Source organism: Gallinula chloropus (assembly GCF_964237585.1).
Source record: "Gallinula chloropus genome assembly, chromosome: 3".
NCBI lineage: Eukaryota > Metazoa > Chordata > Aves > Gruiformes > Rallidae > Gallinula > Gallinula chloropus.
The window spans coordinates 70153334-70173078 of NC_140087.1; the positions used below are offsets into that span (position 1 = coordinate 70153334).

At 47.6% G+C, this 19745-nt stretch overlaps 2 protein-coding genes across 5 annotated transcripts in view; one reads left to right on the forward strand and one right to left on the reverse strand.

The window, feature by feature from the left end:
- Positions 1-3083, forward strand: part of CLIP4 (CAP-Gly domain containing linker protein family member 4) — a 34261-nt gene extending 31178 nt beyond the window's left edge. For all 4 annotated transcript variants that reach the window (XM_084261224.1, XM_084261223.1, XM_084261226.1 and 1 more), the window contains 2 exons: positions 482-554; positions 1202-3083. In XM_084261224.1, coding sequence (XP_084117350.1) covers positions 482-554; positions 1202-1523 — 395 coding nt within the window. In that variant the 3' untranslated portion in view covers positions 1524-3083. The remainder of the gene's footprint in view (positions 1-481; positions 555-1201) is intronic.
- A 7957-nt stretch (positions 3084-11040) lies between these two features.
- Positions 11041-19745, reverse strand: part of ALK (ALK receptor tyrosine kinase) — a gene marked incomplete at both ends in the record, with an annotated part of 325717 nt that continues 317012 nt past the window's right edge. Inside the window, 6 exons of the mRNA XM_084262264.1 lie at positions 11041-11745; positions 13071-13161; positions 13734-13868; positions 15081-15182; positions 16892-16984; positions 18063-18160. Coding sequence (XP_084118390.1) covers positions 11041-11745; positions 13071-13161; positions 13734-13868; positions 15081-15182; positions 16892-16984; positions 18063-18160 — 1224 coding nt within the window. The remainder of the gene's footprint in view (positions 11746-13070; positions 13162-13733; positions 13869-15080; positions 15183-16891; positions 16985-18062; positions 18161-19745) is intronic.

The following is a 19745-nucleotide window of genomic DNA, read 5'->3' on the forward strand; positions in this document are numbered from 1 at the left end:
ACCCTACACTGGCAGAAGAAACTATGCCGGAGCTAACGGATGCTCGTCCCTTGCCACTGTACTGTGTTCTAACTAGAGTTGGCCTCGAATTGAACCTGCTCCTTAATCTACCTTGATGTTGATGAAGGGCCCAGTGTAGGGAGGGATTCACGTGAAATTACTACATCTTTTGTGAGATACTGAAAGTAGATCTTTTTCCTTACCTAAGCATTTTGGGAAAAGGCTGCTTCAAATTACTCATTAAGTTTTCAGTGAGGACAGAAATTAAACCTAAGTATGTTATAGACACTTAATTTCATGAGAAGTTTCATCATTTAATTTCTAAATTGGAGGGGAGAATGTGTAGCAAATGTAGTGGAAGCAATATAAAAGACCACACTGAATATGGGTTCATAAACGTGGAGGTTTTGGTTTTGTTTTATTCTTCTTTTCTTTTTTTTTTAAAAAGAAGTCCTACACAGCCCATTATCTTTCCACTTAGGTTTTAGACGCAGTCTAAGCACCACTTCTGCATCTTCACAGAAGGAGATAAACAGAAGAAACTCCTTTGTTAGGTGAGTGTTGAAAATGTTTGTGTGAGCTGGCTGTTAGCTGTACTGTTCCTTGGTAAAAAGAAAGTCTTTATGATCGTATGATATCTAGATATTTACGTGTTCATTCAGGGTTTTTTTCCTTCCAAAATGGACCCCAGTATGTTGTCTTTTCTGTGGGTGTCCAAGGGTGCAGTCCTTGGTTTTGGGTTGGCATTAAAATTGTTCCCAATTGCTGATCACTGCAGCTTCTCTAAGCTCTTGTATTTTCACACAGCTGGGTGAAGCTCAGAGGGTCTTATTAAAGGGCTTCACTTCGTTCTTCTGATCCTGAGTCATGCTTACACACCAGAAGGTGTTTGGCTAAACTCTTTCAGGCCCCAAATGACATGTTTTGTTCTTCTTAAGTTACTGATACCATCACCTGTGGTAAGCAGCGTAAATCCTGGCATCACCTGAGAGAAAACTGATTTTCCAAGTCTTTTCCAAGACTGCCACATGTACCAGCCTTTTAATGTTGTGCTCGTGACATGAGATCAAAGCCAATTTTTTTTAAAAGCAGGACTTGAGGGCTTTTCCCACATGCCTCCCTGAGTTACAGGTTTAATTGGATGTTTTACAGGTCAAAAAAAAGTCTTCCCCTCCCTTTTCTGTTTTTTTATCCTAACTAGATCTAAGAGCTCCGTGTTCCGGCGCAGCTGGAGTAATACCACTACAGCCAACGCTGAGGGGCCGGTGAAGCTGCACGAAGGCTCTCAGGTTCTTCTGACCAGCTCCAATGAAATGGGGACAATCAGGTATATTGGTCCCACAGACTTTGCACCAGGGATATGGCTTGGACTTGAGCTCAGAAGTGCCAAGGGGAAGAACGACGGCTCTGTGGGGGAAAAGCGCTATTTCACCTGTAAGCTGAACCACGGGGTCTTAGTTCGACCTAGCAGAGTAACCTATCGTGGGATTAATGGGGCAAAGCTTGTAGATGATATTTGCTGAGCCAAAGCGTGCTCATGCAATAGGAACTAAGGATTTTTAAACTAATGCAAGAACCCCATCTAGAATGCAAACTTATTTTTAAATTATTAAATCAGCATTTGGATTTTACATATATATTAATATATCTCTGTGTGTACATATAATATATATTTTAATATATATATATACAAAAATATAGAGAAAAAAGGTTTGGTCACATTAGGAAGTAAAAACCACTATTCTGTTTCCAATACTGCAGCAGCCCTTGCTTGGGGAGGCTGTTGCAAAAGCATCTTGGGTTTGAGGTGCTGTATTATTTGAATAACGTTCCAGTCAGATAATGCCAGTATCTCCACTTGTTCCTAAAGCTGCTCTGTGATTCACACAGTATTTAAACGGTTTTTCCTCCACATAGTAACGCCCTGATAATGCTTTGTGCACTGCCCGCTCCTGACAGAGGAGGCGGTTAATGAGCGGCATTACTCTGGTTACCAAGCACTTTGTCAATTCCAATACCCACTGCTGGCAGTAAGGAAGCAAAAAACCAGGCAGACCCCTTTTTCAAGCAGTTCTGACGTACTTTTTACATTTTATCTGCCCCCCCAGAACGCAGAAGGGCTGATAAATACAAGGATTTGTGATTATCTTAGTGAAACAGCAGCAATTAAATAAAAAGCCTCTAAAAAAGCACAACTACGCTGCACGTCAGGCTGTGCAGTAAAACCCCACTGCTGTATGCGCTTGTAGAAGGAGCTGTGTGTAAGAAGAGCTCTCTGCAATATGCACTTTGCACTCTCCTGGAGAGTTTTCCTTTATTTTTAAAGACTTTTCTTTGCTGTGCTGCAGGCTCCCAGTGTCGCAGTTTTTGAATGCAAATAACCGCAGAGTGGAACTATCCATAATGGCCTCATCATAAATATTAAGCCTGTATAAATACAGCATGGCAATTCCTGCCAGTGGTATGGAATGTATGCAGGGCTTTCAAGCAAGCTATTAATGTCATTGTGATACATGTTTCCTTTTGTTTCCTTTGGAACAGCTTCCATTATAAATTTCTTCTAAGAGTCTTGGATAAATGAGGGATAGTTCTAGGTACACCATTGTAAAACACCTTGAAGTGACATTATTTGCATATCAGCCTTTTGAAACTGCTAATACTTTGTTCATGTTTTAAACATATAATGTATTTTAATTGCTCAGCATATGTAAACATTAGCTTATCAGGGTGGTTTTGTGTTCTGGAACAGTCCTTATATTCTTGTAAGTGCTCTGCTTGCTCTTACCTCCTTGAAGACGTGACACTTTAAATTGCATCATAATACTCTATTTTTAGACAGAATTCTGCTGCTGTTACCTTCCTTTAAATAGTGCTGTAGCTATTTTTCCTGAGCTGTATTTAAAATAATGCACATTGTATTCTAACTTATAGGAATTTTTAATTCGATATAAAAGCTGTAAATTTTAAATGTAAGAAAAAGACAAACCCAACTTTATATTTGATGATGCAAATATTTAACAATGTACTGAACTTTGTCCAATGTCTGTTCCTTGCTCGTGTCAGTAAAATGAAACCTTGGTGGATAGTACAGCAAAAAGAACTTGCTTCAGGTCGTTGCAGAATGTCCATCCTCTCGTGTCTGTTCTTACATACAAAGTAGGCAGACAGGGTAACAGCATGACTGTCACCCAGAACCTTTTCTATCCTCTCCCTAGTCGGTACAGAACTGGCACTTGTCAAACAGCCTTTGTTCATCATGTTTCGCTGTTGCTTGTCCAGCCTCCTGCTTCTGTGTGGGCAGTTTGGTGTCTGCTTTTCCTGCCTGGCACAGCAGAAGGAATGTAAGTGCTTTAGGTGATGGTAGCTGGGTCCTCAGGAGCTGCACAGGGGAGCGAGTGCCTAAGGCAGCAACCTCAGGCAGTTTGGTGTCATCATACGTGTTCTGTGGGGCCTGTCTTGCACACATAAGTGATATATGGGAATAATCTATTTGCAAGAGTTCCCTGATTCACTGGTAACATTCCCCCCTCACCTCCAAGGGTGTCAGGCTGTGCCTTCCACAGCTCTGTGGCTACAGCCACTTCAGCTGGCAGTGGGTCTGGGTGACCTGGGCTAACAAAGACTGCAGGACTTCATTGAATCCTGCCTGAGGGCACAGATGCTGTCTGAGGGTGTTGTCCCTTCAATTTCAGCTGCAGCTACCTGCACACTTCTGAAAGCTCTGGCTGTAATCAGTGAGAGCGCTGGGGGGGAGAGGAGCAAGTCAGGACTGCTCTCAGTATGGAGCTGTTGCAGCAGCATTGAGAATCTTCTGGAAGGAAGCAAGAGGCCCTGTCAATGTATGCGGCCTGAAAACAAACTAAACCAGTCCCTCCATCCCAGAAAGTATTACTGATGTTTGGTGATGTGAAGGGACTTGTGCTTCCCTAAATCCAAGGTAAGTTGCCATAATCCTTGCCTCCAACTCTTGCAGGACAACACTTGGTGTCATTTAAAAAAAATAAATCTGAAAATAACTGGCAGTGAAGTTTGAAATTAGGTGCAGTGCTGAGGTCTGTGTGATCACAGCCCCAGACTGGCTAGAGAAAGGACACAAGATTCCCAAAGTCCCTGTAAACCGTATAGATATTACGTGTTCTAACAAACAAACAGGCGCTGCCCAGCAGAGCCATGCTCCCTGTGTGGACTTCAAGCCTTGTCCTTGTTCCACAGCCTGGTTCTGCGGCCTGAACTCAGAAAATGTACTTCTTCCAGCTTTGTAGGGCACTGGGTGGAAAGGAGAGGTTACAGGTGTGACAGGAGGGGGAGAACTTCGTGCCCCAGGCTGGGGAGTTAATTTCTTGTGACTTCAGTCCAGTTGGATTCAGTGATCGCGTTGCAGATGTTGACAGTAACGGCTTTCTGGGCACAGTGCCTGTGTTTCGCAGTGTCGCTCTCCAACAGACCTGAGGCATGAGCATCTGTAACTGGTGCTGCAGATGTGCAAAGCAGAAGCAGCTTTCTCTGACAAGTTGGCTCTGTTACCTCTGGAAGTCTTGCACAGGTGGCAACTCCAAGCATTTACCTCATGGCTTTAATGGGTCAAGTTTTGCAGAAGCCTTATCAAAGCATGAGGTGGAAACTGAAGCCCTGTCCATGAAAGCCACTGAGCCAGGCACCCACCTGCAGCCTCTCCCCTGCCTTGCTGCAGGCAGGCAACTCTGAAAAAAATGGAAGTTAGGGCAAAGATTGCCAGCCAGAGCCAAAACCGGGTTGGTGGCAGCTGGCTGGTGGCCTGTGGTGCTCCTAGAAGAGCACTGAGGTGCTCCCTTCTCAATGAGGATAAGGACGAACCACAGTAGAGGTGAAATGGAGAAGTCTTGTGGAAATGGAAACCACAGCCCTGTCCTGCAGGAGAATGAGCATGTGGATAAGCAAGTGAAGGAGAGTAAGGGGTATAGCTAAGTCCATTCAAGGACTGTTTTTTTAGAAAGCAGCTATCTGTGGTGTGAGAAAAAAGTCAGTTCAGAGCAGGAGCTGCCTCTTCCTTATAGGACTCCTAAGGAAGTCCTTATAGTGCTTATAATTAGACCTACTCTCAGTCCATGTCCAGATTCAAAGAAAAACGCTGTCCTAGGGTATAAGCATTTAGGAATGAAAATGCCCATGTAGGCTCTTCTCTGGTCGTTTATATGGGCCAGTTTCCTGCAGGTAAAAGCCACCCATCGTGGTTTGTAATAGGAGGAACAGTACCCCTCAACTGGAGGTATGACATCAAGTCCTAAACACACTGTGGTCACCTGGGACGGTGGCTGGCTGAGCTGAACACCACACCTGCTCCCTCCTATGTCCATACCTGAAATCTGTCCTTCTGCCAAGAAGAAACTGCTGCCCGGAGCCCTCCCTTGGTTACCTGACAGTGACAGAATCATAACACGGCCCAACACAGACAGCCAGCTACAGTCATTTTATTGTCTTCATGCCTTGTGGTTCACTACACTTGTTTACAATACAAATACACTATTCAATACAAAATACTCAATGACCATATATTAGTATTTTTCCTCATGGTATCCCTGAAGTGCACAGGCCCTTCCTTTATCAACAATGTTGCATAAACTGCTGCACATGAGACAGATACTCGGACAATGAGGCTTTGTTACTGAAAGAAGCCGGATGCAGACACTTCAGACATTTTCCTGTGATGGGTTTGACTTTGGGACAGACAGACGGTGATGTCTTTGCTGCTGTGAGAGGCTGTTTTATGCTATTCCTATGTCAAGGTTCTTGTCACCCAGAAGACAGGCTCAGTAACAGGAGCAGACGTGCAAAGTTGAATCCTTCATAGCCTATTTCACACTTCTTACATCACACAGTGTGTACAGGACTGTGCCCAGCAGTGCTGCAGCTGCTCCCTCACTGAGCCTGTGTCCTGTTGTGAACACAGGGGGAGGGAAGCTGGTGGACCCCCCAATACCACACCATTCTGAAAGGCTGACAGCCAAATTAATGCAGCCCTTGTGCTTTCAACCCCTGGCCCCTGTGCAAAGCCCCTTTCCCTCCACCACTCCTCCCACTGCTCCTCCGGGAAGCAGAACCACTCAACTTCTTGCCCCACTTCATTTCCAGACAGGATGGAGAAACACGGTTCAGTGGCAAAAAGGACGATGCAGAGACAACTGGGAATGCAGATAAACAAACATCCCGACCTATTTTACCTTCAGTGGCTTACAGAGTCAGAAACCTACCTAACAGCTATAGGAAATGGGGAACATCCAGGTGGGAATAAGCCATTTTCAGAGGATGAGAGTGGTAGCGCAGGATTTTCCCAGTCGTGCTTCACGTCCTGTAGATCATACTGCTTCCCACATTGCCACTGTAGAGTGAGGAAGACACATAAGGCCAGAATGTAAATATCACCAGGGAAAAAGATTAGCAGTCTTAAAAACAAGTTCCTTTAAAAAAATGTTCGTTGTCTCACTAAACTGTATTTTAAATGTCAAACCCACTTTTGTCTATGACAGTTAAAACAACATCAATATTTTTCCCCTATTACTCTGCAACCCTAGCGTGGAGGGGTTTAACAAGGGAATTTGGGATTTACTCATGCCAGGGTGGATCAGTCTGGTGAGCTCTGAGAACTGAGCAGGTGACTCTTTCTAGACACAGACATTAAAAATGCCCAGGTCGTGATGGGACAAGATGCTGCCGCTCAGGGTGCGCAGCAGCTGCGGGAAGCGCGCTAGAGCCCGGAACAGAACACACACAAACACCAAACACTTCCAGGTGTTGCAAGAGAAATGCTGAAGTAAATTCAATGAATCACCTCCTGGCACAGAATTTTAGCCAGTCTCTTGGTCTTTGCAGACACACCCACTCGATAACCTCTTTACTGCAGCCTGTGAGTGGGACCCCAGCAGACAGAGCAGAGTTTCTGTGGTTTCCCTCAGCCCTGCTTGGACTGTCCTTGGGAAGGCCCTTCAGAAGCATCTTTCCCACTCTGCTGAACTTCTGCGGGCAATTGCAGCTCCCTTGTGCTTAGGGGTTAAATGTCACACTGCTTCTGTCAGCCCTTCAGCTAGGGTTGAGTTGGGGGAGTAATTCACAGTGCCAGAGTGCCAACTGGTACATTAGTGACAGAGGAAACAGGCACACAGAATTACAAGGCTGGAAAAGACCATCCCGTCCTATGCTAAACCATATCCCTAAGTACCTCATCTACCCTTTTTTTAAACACATCCAGGCTGGGCAGCCTGTTCCAGGTCCCAACAACTCTTACGATGAAATTTTTTTCCTCACATCTAATCTGACCCTGCCCTGGGGCAGCTTTGTGCCATTTCCCCTTGTCCTATCTCCTATCACCTGGCTGAAGAGATCATCACCCACCTCTACAACCCCTCCTCCAGGCTAAACAATCATGGAAAGCTTTCCTTGCACCATCCCAGTGGTACAATCTTGCCTTGTCACTGACATCCTGGCACTGCCTTAGCAGCAGGACAGATGCTTAAGCAATGCAACTGCAGAATGACCAGGAAACTCTTCATGCAGCTGGCATGAGTACCAGAGCACCCTTTGGTCCAGGCAGTAACTCAGGGAAACCATTTGTCACTGATAGCATTACTTGTTTTGTAAGAAGGGGGACAGCCAAATGCTCCAGCCCTTGTTTCTGAGTGGCATCAGTATTTGCAAAACAATCACTGCAAACTGGGGTGCTGTGCTTGGAGACCACCCAGGGGTACCAAACTAAACGCTTGCTGTGGGAGAGCTCACACAGGACTATTTTTTCCCATTAAAAATAAGCCCAGACTCGATTTCTGAATTCCTCCAAATTCCAAGAGTTAGGAGAGGGAGATTTTAAAACACAAACCAAAAGCCCACAACGCACACACACAATGCCCCAGCACAGCAAAGCATTTTACACTGGAGACACTGGAAGGAGATACTGGAAGGTGATACTGGAAGGTTTTTTTACTTCAAACCAACTGCAAGTGCTGAACATAATTGATGTTCCATACCCCACAGGCTGGAGAATTTCAGTAGTGATTCGCCACTTCCCCTGGCCAGAATTCTCTCTTCACACACTTCATAGGTGAGAAGCAGCAGTGTGTTTAGCTCCTTTGGTGTTTACAACTCCCATTCTAGGAGCATTTCAGATGAACTGCTGTGATATAGCAGCAATGCAGCACAAGCTGCAGAGCAGTCATAGCTGCCAACCACGGCTGGGGAAAGCCTGCCTTTCCCCCCTTTGCATATCATTTCCCCCCTCATAGCCATCTCTTCTTGTGCTTTAAAAGCTTCTTTAGAAATGCCACCACTAACAACAACCTGGCAACTTCGCTGCATTTGTGCCACAGATCCAAGAATCAATCATTTCAGCAAGACACAGATCATGAATCATAGAATATTTTGGGTTGGAAGTGACCTCAAAGATCATCTGGTTCCAACCCCCTGCCATAGGCAGGGACACCCGCAGGAGACCAGGATGCCCAAAGCCCCATCTAACTGGGCCTTAAACACTGCCAGGGATGGGGCTTCCACAGCCTCTCTGGGCAGCCTGTGCCAGGGCCTCACTGCCATCATAGTAACAATTTTCTTCCGAATGTCTAACCTAAACCTCTCCTCTTCCAGGTTGAAGCCATTGCCCCTTGTCCTATCACTGCACTCCCTGATGCAGAGTCCCTCTCCCACTTTCCTATAGGGCCCCTTTAAGTATTGGTAGGCCGTAATTAGGTCTCCTCAGAGGCTTCTCTTCTCCAGGCTGAACAGGCCCAACGCTCTCACCCTGTCTTCATAGGAGAGGTGCCTCATCTTTGTGGCCTCATCTGGACTCACTCCAACAGCTCTATGTCTTTCCTGTACTGGGACCCCACAGCCAGACACAGAACTCCAGGTGGGGTCTCACCAGAGCAGGGCAGAGGGGCAGAACAATGTTGTGTGGTAAGAAGACTCGTGGGCATCCTGGTGAGAGAGCCTCCTCTCCGTGACATAAGAGGCAGGGCAGCAAGAGCTCGGGAGCGTGCTGCTGGGCAAAGGGGAGCTAAAGACAGCAGCGAGGAGCTTCAGCCCTTCTGACAATGAGAAAGCTGGAGCATTTAAATGGAAGTTGCTATTTTATATGTGGAAGTCTTCTCACTGTGCTTACCTGCTGAATTAATCAGTTTTCCCTACTCTCTGGAAAACTACCTGGACTGAGCTTACCGAGCTGTATAGAGTGGGCGGTGGGGCACTACACAGCCCGAAGCTGGACAGAATCGCTCCTCAGCGGCTACTCTGTGACAAGGGCTGTGAGCCCACAGATCATAAACATTCTCTTAGTGCAGCATAACAAAGCCTGAGCACAGCAGCAGATCACCCAAAGTGGGACCCTTATTATTCCCACCCAGCCCACGCTGCAGAGGTGCAATGGATCACCAGGAGACAAACATGAAATGCGGAGCAGCTCCTGACAAGAGCTCAGCCCTGTTAGCAAACATGCCCCACTCCCACCCATCCTCCCCCCCAAGAAAAGGGGGTTAGTCCCATGGGTCACAGATATCAGATAGGTGAGGCAGGGGACCACACTACTTCCCTCCTGCCCCAAGTTTTTTTTAGAAGGGTGGTGGCTCAAACTAAGCCCTCAAATCTCAGCCTGCATATCTCAGATTAGGAGTATGTAAACACAGATTCGGGTTTGTTCCCTTAGGAAGACAGGAAACTTACCTCATTGCTGGGATCTGGGACTGGACTGAGTCACTTCACTGAAAGGAAGAGTCTCAGACTGAAGAACACCTTCACATTCCTTGGCTGATGCTCCAGTACACCCATTTCTATGGAAACAGGCACCCCTTTTTTGGATAGCGTTCATGCTAAAACAGCTCCTTGCAACCCTAAATTGAAGTTACTAATGCACAGCTTTACACATGAATTATTTCCTACATCAATGTTTTGACAATACACTTAACTGGAGTATTTTTCATGCACAAGGTGTACAAAATGAGTCAATGCAGTGCTTGTCTTTAAACCGCTATCATACACGTATTTTGTTAAAGGAACGAGGGCTCTCAGCCCTTTAAACACAGACAGTATCTGGCATCCGATTGTGGCACGATACAGTCTTCAGCCTTTATGTTGTTGTTTGTACAGGGCACATCAAAGGCTACTGCAAGCCTCTGAGGTATGCAGGTGGCCATCCATTTTCAGGGCATGGTGAAGGTTTCTCTCATGACCATGGTCCTTTAAAACTTCATCTTGGTTCCACCTGACACACACCAGTTCCTGATGAAGGACATGCCTACTTCTGTAGGCCAGATGGAATTTGAAAGGGCTTTACTCAGTTTTAGTGTTTCAGCGCAGGAAAAAGAAAGAAAAACAACCAAAACCCCACCCAAGCCCCCTCCCCAGCCCTGAATTCCTCACAGCATCCACACCCATCCTCTATGCTTCCTCTCCTCTCTCAAGCAATGCAGTATGACCAGTGTCCTTCTACTGCCCTGCCAACACCCCGTAACTCTGTGTACTCAAGGACTTTTGAAGACCGGACTGTAGCTGGAACACAACCTGTGAATGCGCCACCGTGTCACCGTTCAGCGCTGCTCTATCCTTTTCTTGATTTGGATAGGGATGCTCTCCCCGAATCCACTACCACCTCTGCCAGCTGCAGATCTCCAGGTGTTCCACAGCAACCACAAGTTTGGCACGGAAAACCCCAGACATGAAACACTCAAGGCAGTGAGCGGCAGCTTCACACGTAAGCAGAGAACGCACAACTGAGAAAAGCTCACAGGAAGGGCATGACAACAACCATGCGCATGAGTTGATGTGACAGCAGCTGGGCCTTGCAGGTAACATCTGTTTCCTGTATCCTCCCTCCCCCTTGTTTCTTTCACCATGTCGGGCCTCTGGTGATGTGAAGCCTCTCGGGTTAAGTTGAAGTTACAGCTTTGAGGGTGGCACTTTTGGAGCAAGTTAGCACAACGTGGAAGGTAACGCTGTCAGGTCCCTTGCTCGCGGTGTATTGGGTAACAGGACATCTCTCCAAGGCTCAGGGGCCACCAGGGGGAAAGTCATGAGGGTAAGGGGCTCTCATGGCCCCTGCTGGGTTATGTGGCTCTTGTTTCTAAGGACAGGGTCCTCGTAAGTGCTCGCGCAAGGTGGCGTGGAGGCTTCCAAGGGTAAGCCCTGCTGTTGGTATCCATAGTTGATGTTCCCACAGGGGAAGTGGCGGAGCCTAAAGAGAGGCACTTCTTTAACACTTGCTGTTAGGGACGATGGCTCTAAGAGCAGGGAGGAGCCTGGCAGCCTGCCAGTCACAATGTTGGGCCCCACAGTACAGTTTCCTTCCTGTCCCAAATTCTCCCTCTCGGGCATCTCCTTCTCCAGCAGAGAACTGTTTTTGCTGGCCTGCTTCTCTGCAAACCAGGAACCGTAGGTTGGGTTCCAGAGGTTGGTGGGCTTGTTTCTGGAGCCCCGGCTTTTGTGCAGCTCGGAAGGGGGATTGGACTGGGCATAGGCCATGTTGATATGTCCCCCCACTGAGGCCGACTGCACCTTCCCTGGGGCTGGCGGTTCCAAGGCTCCCACTTTCCCCAGAGGTTTTCCAGCAGTGATGGCTGACGGCAGGGATGCTGGAGATGGCAGAGTTTGCTTGTCATCCTTTCTGTCCTGGTGCGTGGAGACCAAGAGAGGAGGAATTCCTTCCGGATCATCAGGGCGCATCGCTACCTTCTCCTCCTCCTCAGCTGATGGGCCATATTCTACTGGCAAAGCAGTGTTGATGACATCTGGGTCCTGCCAGAGAGAACGATGAGAATTTCTCAGTCTGCTGCCATCGTGCATACTCAGGCTTGACTAAAACCACAGAACATCTGACAGCTGCATGCTGCCATCGTGGATCATCCTTCCCTGAGCCCATCTTTCACAGTGCCCATACTCCATGTGCAGAGGATGCTGACAAAATGCAGTTAGCTGTGAGATGCGATGGGATACCCTTAAAATCAAACTCTCTCTGAAAAAAAAGCAACCCTAAAACTCAGCACAGAACAGCAGAGGCACAAAAGCAATGAAAAACATTTTTTATGTCCAGCCAAATTTCCTGTGGGAATGTTGTTTTGGAATCTATATCATCTTGAAGTTCATAACGTTCTCAGATAATATTGAGAAAGTTTCAGCCATGAAAATATTGGCTCTGCACAACGAGGGAGGAATGAGAATGCAGACAGAAGGCAATACTGGCAGACCCCTTGAAGCCTGAATCCACAGGGACTGCGGTTCTGAGCTATTTAAGCAGTTTTGAAAATTAAACTGAGAGAAAATGTGGTGATCTGGGCAACCTTTAATTATTGCTAGGTGCCACAGTGAGCTATAGATAGCAGAAAACAATGCCTCCCAATACCAGGATCCAAACATCCATGGGAACCAGACCAAGCCTCTTGAACAGCGAGGGGAAGCAAACTGAGGCAGGTCACTATGTGAGGCCACACAAGACGCCTGTGCTGCGGCAGGTGGACAAACATTTTCCAAGTTACTCCACTCCTCCTAAGCTAAAAATTAATAAATTGATCAATCAGGTTTCAGCCTGGAAAGCCAGCCCCCTCCTTTCCTCTGGTGCTTAGCCTTGGAATCCTCACTCCCTTAGCATTGCTGTCCCCACCTGCTCTCTCCAGCACAGTGGGACCCAGAAAACCGCCGACAGCTGCAGGAGCCACCTGCTGAGGGTGCTCTGAGCCAGGACCATTTCTGCTCAGTGCCCACCAGGTCTTAAGGGCAAATAACTGGGATGGAGCCCCTGGCACAAAGCATATGAAGTGCGTATGGGTGCTGGCCTGGCTCACCTCTTTTCCTTGTTGGAATCTGTGCCTTTATAAGCAGGAGCAGAGCTACAGGTCTGCTGTTTGTAAAGCTGGGGCTGCTCGTGCAAGCCTGCGCCTTTCAGCAGGGAAGGACAAGGATCAACCACCCGATGGGTGTCAGGTGCCAGGGTGACATCAGTCTCCCCGGACTGCTGACTGCAGTAACACAGGCTGCCTTCTCATCTCGTGTTCTGGCTCGCCTAAACTGCTCCTCAACAGGAATGCTCCCCACCTCTCTCATGGGAAATGAGCGAACACCGATACCTGAGTGCAGTACTCGATCCTCTCCAAGATTATGGCAAAATTTGGCCTGTCTTCAGGCTGGTGCTGCCAACACTGGGTCATAATGCGGTAGCTGAAAGAGCAGAACGGGAGATGCTCATAAATGGCAGATCCTGTGTGCACACGACAGCTGGTTGCTGCAGCCTAGAAACCATGAGCATCTATCAGCACTTGGACTTACAACAACTACAAGTGCTTTGCCTTCCCCAGAGTCAGACAACTGATACACTGGTAACTGCTGAAAAGTGGCCACCGGTGGGGTGATGTCCACAGCACATGGGAGAAATAACCCACTCACCCAATCCTCTGGGAAATTCACTGAAGGTAGGCAGGGCTACAGGCAGAGGAGCCCAGTTCTCCCTACCTTTGAATGGTCTCATGCACTTGCAGTTTCACAGCTAACCTAAGACATGGAAATATTGCACCACCTTTGATCAAACAAGCAATGGTGAGTACTTCTCAAAGTGGCCCTGAATTATTCTCTAAAAGAGACAGAAAAATTAACTAGTAGAGAAGTCACTGGCACTCAAGGCCAATAAAGCAGATCGGCCAAGATAAGATCCACCTCAAAAGTCATCAACTTTTGACTAGAGTACAGAATTAAAAGCCTACTTGCACAAATATATAAAAGTTAAAATCTCATACACAGGGCCAGGGCAGTTTTTAGGTGGATCCATCCTTCCTCCATTGGTCACAAACTCCAGAACCTCCTGGTTACTTTTGCTAGGGTAGGGCATATATCCCAAAGAGAGTATCTCCCACAGCAGCACGCCGAAGGACCTGAATACAAAAGAGAAGGAAAACAAAGTGAAGGAGGCATGAATGGCTCCTACAGAAGGGCAACGTCCTTAGCTGCAGTACATCAGCACTGCTCCCTGCAGTCTGTGCTCAGGCACCTCCTGGACATCACCGTGGCAGGACTCAGACATAAATAAGCTGCACAGTTGCAACGATGGATTTTGAATCACTAGCTGAATGCTGGGAGTTGACTGTTAAGTGAGTGAAGTCTACAACATAAGTAGGTAAATCCAGTTGCTTTGCCTTTGTACTCAGCACTGTTCAACTAGTTGTAACAAATAGGAAAGTTGGGCTGTGCTTTTCTGAACCATCAGCCACTGCTGGAGCCAGGGCTGAGTGGAACAGCAGCCTCACAGTTATGATAAAGTTTTCCTCTAGGATGCACTACCCTGCATGAAATAACAAGCCAGTGAATCTCCGCTGATGCTCTGAGCCCCTCAGCCCTCACCTGTAGCTCACAGTACAATAGCAGTATTCCCTGGCTAACACACCACAACCCTGGGCCTGTATAGGATGGTCTGCCAAGCCCTGGGGACAAGGGCTGGGACAGGACCCCCTCCAAAGCATTCATATCTGGGAAGTGGCTTGGAAATCTTGTTGAATAAAATGGCAAAAGAGCTTTAGGCAGCAATGGGGATTCTTCCACTCAGTGCTAAGACAGGCAGCAGCTCAGCAGTACAAGTGCACCCTCCACCCCTCTGCTGGGGTGTGCTCAGGGGCGGTGTCCTGACCCTCCACACCTGTCCAGAGGTCTTGCCTCCTGCTCACCCAAATTCCCTCCTCCTCCTCTGGCCACCAGCAACTCAAGAGCTTACAGTGCTGCTGCAGGCCAGGACAAAGATGAAAGCCACAATATATGATGCTCTTCTCCCTCACAGGCAGGACAGACCCTGCCTGTAGTCTCCCATCCTGCTTTCCTCCCTGTGGATCTAACACTTTCCTTCCTGTAGCAGCAAAGCAGCACCTGCATCTGCCTCAACCTCCCTTCCCTGCCTGTTCACCTCCCCAGCAGCACCCACACTTGCACAGGTCTGATGTTCCCTTGCCTTCTCCACGATTACTGGCTCTGAAAGGCCCCTCTTGCCTTTTTCAGTAAAGGAGAAATGAACTAGAACATGCATTTTTTTACAAAATATTCACACTTTACAAAACAGGTTACATGACAGACAGGATGGAGAAGGAAAGGAAGCGCACCATGTATCTGTTTTTGATGTAAATATCCCTTCCATGAAAGCCTCAGGAGGCATCCATTTGACAGGCAGCATTGCACACCCCCCCTTCCGATAGTAGCTGGCTCTGCAAAGAACAAACAGAAGGAAGAGTCAGCCAAAGAATTCAGAAAATGGGATCTTTCATAATTACAAGTATTAAAATTATGAGCCAGAGGAGAGACTAATTTAGGCAAAACAGCATGGCAGAGCAAACGCTGAAGAGACTTGTTCCTTCTCACAAAAACAGTGGGAATGGGAAGACCATGGAGGGACTGGTCCAATCTCCATTGCTTTAGGCCTGATCTGGCGAACCCAAGTCATCCTTCCCTGTGTAAGTACTTCTAGTGAGTTACACAGCACATTGCTGCTGGCTGAACCACCCTTCTGCATTCTTCAGCCACAGCAACATCTCTACCTCACGTGTGGTGGGTCACCTTGACCATCCCCACCCAAAATCAACAAAGCCTGTCCCAGTGTACTTGGTCTGAAGTCCTGCAAGCACAATCCAAACCCTCAGTGAGAACCAGGAGCTGATGAGGAGGATGCTCAGCCCTCAGAGCCGGGGCAGTGTTACAAACCCCACTTCCTGTGCCCCAAGACAGGAAGTACACCCGTCCTTCCGTGTCATCACCATTTAAAGACAACCTGGAGTCCCAGATCCTGCGCTGGCAGCTGCAGGCAGGGCTCATGCAAGCTGCTATCACTGCTCATCACTACCCAGCCAGAGCATCCAAAGGATATTCCTGGACACAGAAACATGTGTAAACTTCAAAGGCACCTTTGAAAACTCGGCACCAAAGCGTTCGCCTTGGCAGTGGGTTCTGCTGATTGTGTGAGTGTGACAGATGCTACTTTGTCTCAGCAGAGTTCCACCTGCCAGTGGGGCAGTGCAGGGGCTCTTTGTGAAGGAGGGGCGGGGGGGAAGCAGCTCTGATAGGCTTGGGTTTTTGAAGGTAGCACTCTGCATCACCTCAGGCTGTGATACTGTCAGATCTCCAGCTAAGCAGAGCCAGGCCTGGCTCAGTAATTGCACAGGAGAATCCCCAAGCAGGTATTAAAAAAAAAAAAAAGAAAAGAAAAGAGAAAAGGCAAGGCCCTGGAATAAACAGTGTGGGTGACTGAGTGTGAGGCATTCCTTCCTCTGAGTCAGAGGCAAATCAATTCCTCAGCACAGCAGGACAAGGTACTGCACTTCTGGAGGTGCTATCTGGAAGATGAGATATCAAACTGCAGCCCTGGCTGCTTGTGGTCATTAAAGATTTCCTGGCACTCCTTGCAAGAGCAGAGTAGTTAACCCTGTGTCCTGGCTGAATTCCAGTTTGGGTGATTACATTTTCCTGACCTTCCTCTGCACCTTCCTCCTTTATCTGCAGTAAATTGAGGAGATTTACTGATGTCACGAAACCAAAGGGGCAGGGGTAGTATCAAGGAGAGAGATTAAACTCAGAATGATTTGGGACCACAAAACAAAAGGGCACATCAATGCCATTCAGTGTGGAGAAAGTAAAGACAAGAAACCGAGGACAGAGTGCAAGAGGGAGGAAAAATGCCTCCCATGACCCTCAGACTTCATTACCCAGAAGAAAGCTGTAAGGAATGGGAAAAGTCTCCAGAGCACAGTTAACTACAGATGAAGGCAACCACCAAAAAAAAAGCATTAGCTGGGATCTCTCCACTCCAGCCTTGCTCGGCTTATGCAGCACAGCACATGAGCCTGCTATCCTGCCCAAACACCGCTCCTCCCTCATTTTAGCAGGCTTCCACTTGCAGGTAGCCTGGGTTTAGCTCTGCTACCTGTATATATCCCGAGCCATTCCAAAGTCTCCAATTTTAGCCACTCTCCCAGGCCCTCGACAGGTAAGAAGGCAGTTCCTGGCAGCAATGTCCCTACAAGGAAAGGGAAGACAAGCAACAGAAAGAACCACTTAATCATTCAACGTTTTTGTAAGCTGAAAAGGAAGCAAAGTACAGTACCTACTTTCCTGGGTTGCAGAGCCCACAACAGCCAGAAATTCAGTGTTTATTGGTAACTAGTGACGCCCCAAATTCCAACCTACCCCAACAGCAGGAGCAGTTCTGCTCTTTGACATTTCCTCCTTAAACTTTACGTTAACAACTTCCAGCTCAAAGAATGAGCGTCCTGTGAGCCTCCCTTCATGCCAGGAGCTGTTTTTAAGCCTTGAAGGAGCTGCAAGCAGTGGGGCTGATTTCAGCAATGTACTAGTCCCAGCATCAGGGTGCCTGGGGAACGATCCACTAACCTGTTCCTAGCGTGCTTTTTCAAATATTGTCAACTGGGTGTTGCACTGCCAGAGACAGGAGGAACAACATGGTGCAGGTGCTGCTCTGAAGACTGAATCTGGGCCTGGATCTGCACATGCAGGTAAAGCTCCAAGCTTCACCTCTGCTGTGCTGAGGCAAATGGTCGAGATCTGAGTGACATGGTGGCACACCTTGTGGGGGACTCAGAATCTACTACAGTCTCTCTCTCCTCATGTCTACCGAACCTTAGGGGCCAAATTTTGGCCACTTGCCAAACACCCTGTTCTGTGGGAGCAGGTAACAGTCACAGGGTGCTGCACTCCCTGCTGCACTTGTACAGCCATTCTTCAGGACCGAGAGGAAAACAGTTCCAGAATGAGCAGAGAGGCACCATGCAAAATTCATGACAGGGCGAGCTTTGAAGGCTTGTGTCAGAAGATTGTGTTTCCTTTGTGGAGAAGCCAAATAGGTTGCACAAGTGCAGGCACTGAGACAGAGCCTGGGATCTTTGGTAAAACCACAGTCCTCTGCAACATGATCTGTAGCAGCCTTTCTGTTAATTGCCTTTATTATTCTGATTTTATAAACCTTGCTTAAAGGTATCCAGCCACTAGAGTGCAGCAGGACATAAACATATCAAGCAGGGCATTACTAAGCTATGCTGGCCTGTATGAGAGCCATGTACACAGATGAGTTCACCTACCTGTGAATGAAGTGGTTCTCCTCCAGGTACTGACACCCACAAGCAATGTCACGAGCCACGTGGAGCAAGTCCAGCATGGAAAGGGAAGAGGGCTGATTCTACCAAAAGACAAGGGACAAACGTGGGTTAAAACCAAAACCACAGCATGATTTGTCACTGATACAGCACTGGGAAGTCCCCCAACAAGTGATGTAGCTCAGATGTTAATACACACAGGGACTGTAAAAATGCACAAGATAGGGTTCATATCCATGAACTATGCAAAGGATGTGCCGGCACAATGTCATACAAACCCCAGGGACAGGTTCAGAACAGCTGGATCCGACTTCCCAGCTCCACTGAGATGCCCCTGTAAGCATTTATCCTAGTTGTCATGGGGGACGCTTCTGAATTTTCAGCATGATTTTTGAGGAGGCCTGAACTGGTCCTCACTCAGTTTCTTCATGTTATTGCTAGCTCTTTCTCTAAAGTCACCTTGAACAATGAAAATGACATTTTATATAATGGCATGAGTCACACTTGCTCTTTCCCTCCTCCACATCTGTGTAGGTTTTATCTTGCCCCTCAGAGCGCTGACACAGGTTTGCGTAGCCAACGGCTATGGAAGACTAAGGCTGCCAACTCCTTGTTCCTGCCCCTCTGCTGAAGTCTACAGCCCTTGCCAGCAGGAGCCAGATGCTTTAGTAAAAAGGTCAGGCTCAGCACCAGCGCACATATGCCGGCCTCTGAAGCCAAACCATCACCTCCTGCACGGAGGTGTGAATCAGCGATCCCTGTGGCCAGTCCTGTGGGGGAGGAGGAAATGGCTGCAGCTTATGGGAAGATGACAAACAACTGGGTGGCCGTGACTGCTTATTCCATCTGCTAGCCAAGTGTCTGTGGCTTTAGTTATTGGACCAAACCGGCTTATCCCACCCTCTAGCCCTCTCTTATGACACCATTATCCCCAGTGCTCAAAAGGCCCACATGCCCATGGGTCTCTCCCACTGATACACAAGCCAGCATGGGTTCTCCAGCAACAGAGACTGCTGGCTCTGCCAGCCCATCTGTTGTGATGAAACATATCTCCAACCTGACGCAATTCTGTGCTGGCCATCCCACCTGACCTTAACTACTGCTAACTGGGACTAGAAATAAGTTCAGGTTCTGTAGCAGCAGCAGTTAAACAGTGGACATTGCCTGAAAAAGTCTTAACATCTTCTGAAGAGATTAGGAAAAACCTGGCCTCAATACCTGGCTAATGACATAACTGAAAAATGCTGCATCTCTGTGTGAACAAAGCCTGTTTTTTTCATTGTGGTGCCATAAACCAAAATCATTTATGACTATGTGTCACCTGCCTGTATTTTATTACTTACACAGTACAGTTCATTGCATATATATGTATATATAATTAACTGATCCTTGAAATCACCAGACTGCATATCCCCCCAAACCTTTCTTTTTGCAGAGCAACCAATTCCTGAAAGCATAAAGCCTCTCCCCCCTGCCCTTCTGTGGGGAAGGAGTAATAATCTGTTTTACCTCTTTGAGTTAAAGTGACTCACCAGCTACACAAGATGGCTACAGTAAGAAAGGATGCAGAAGCCTTCTTTTTCCCTTTCAGGGCATAACCAAAGGGAAATGAATATCTCGATCTACCCACTCCCTCCTCTTCTGAGCAAGGGTCAGAAACCTGAAGTG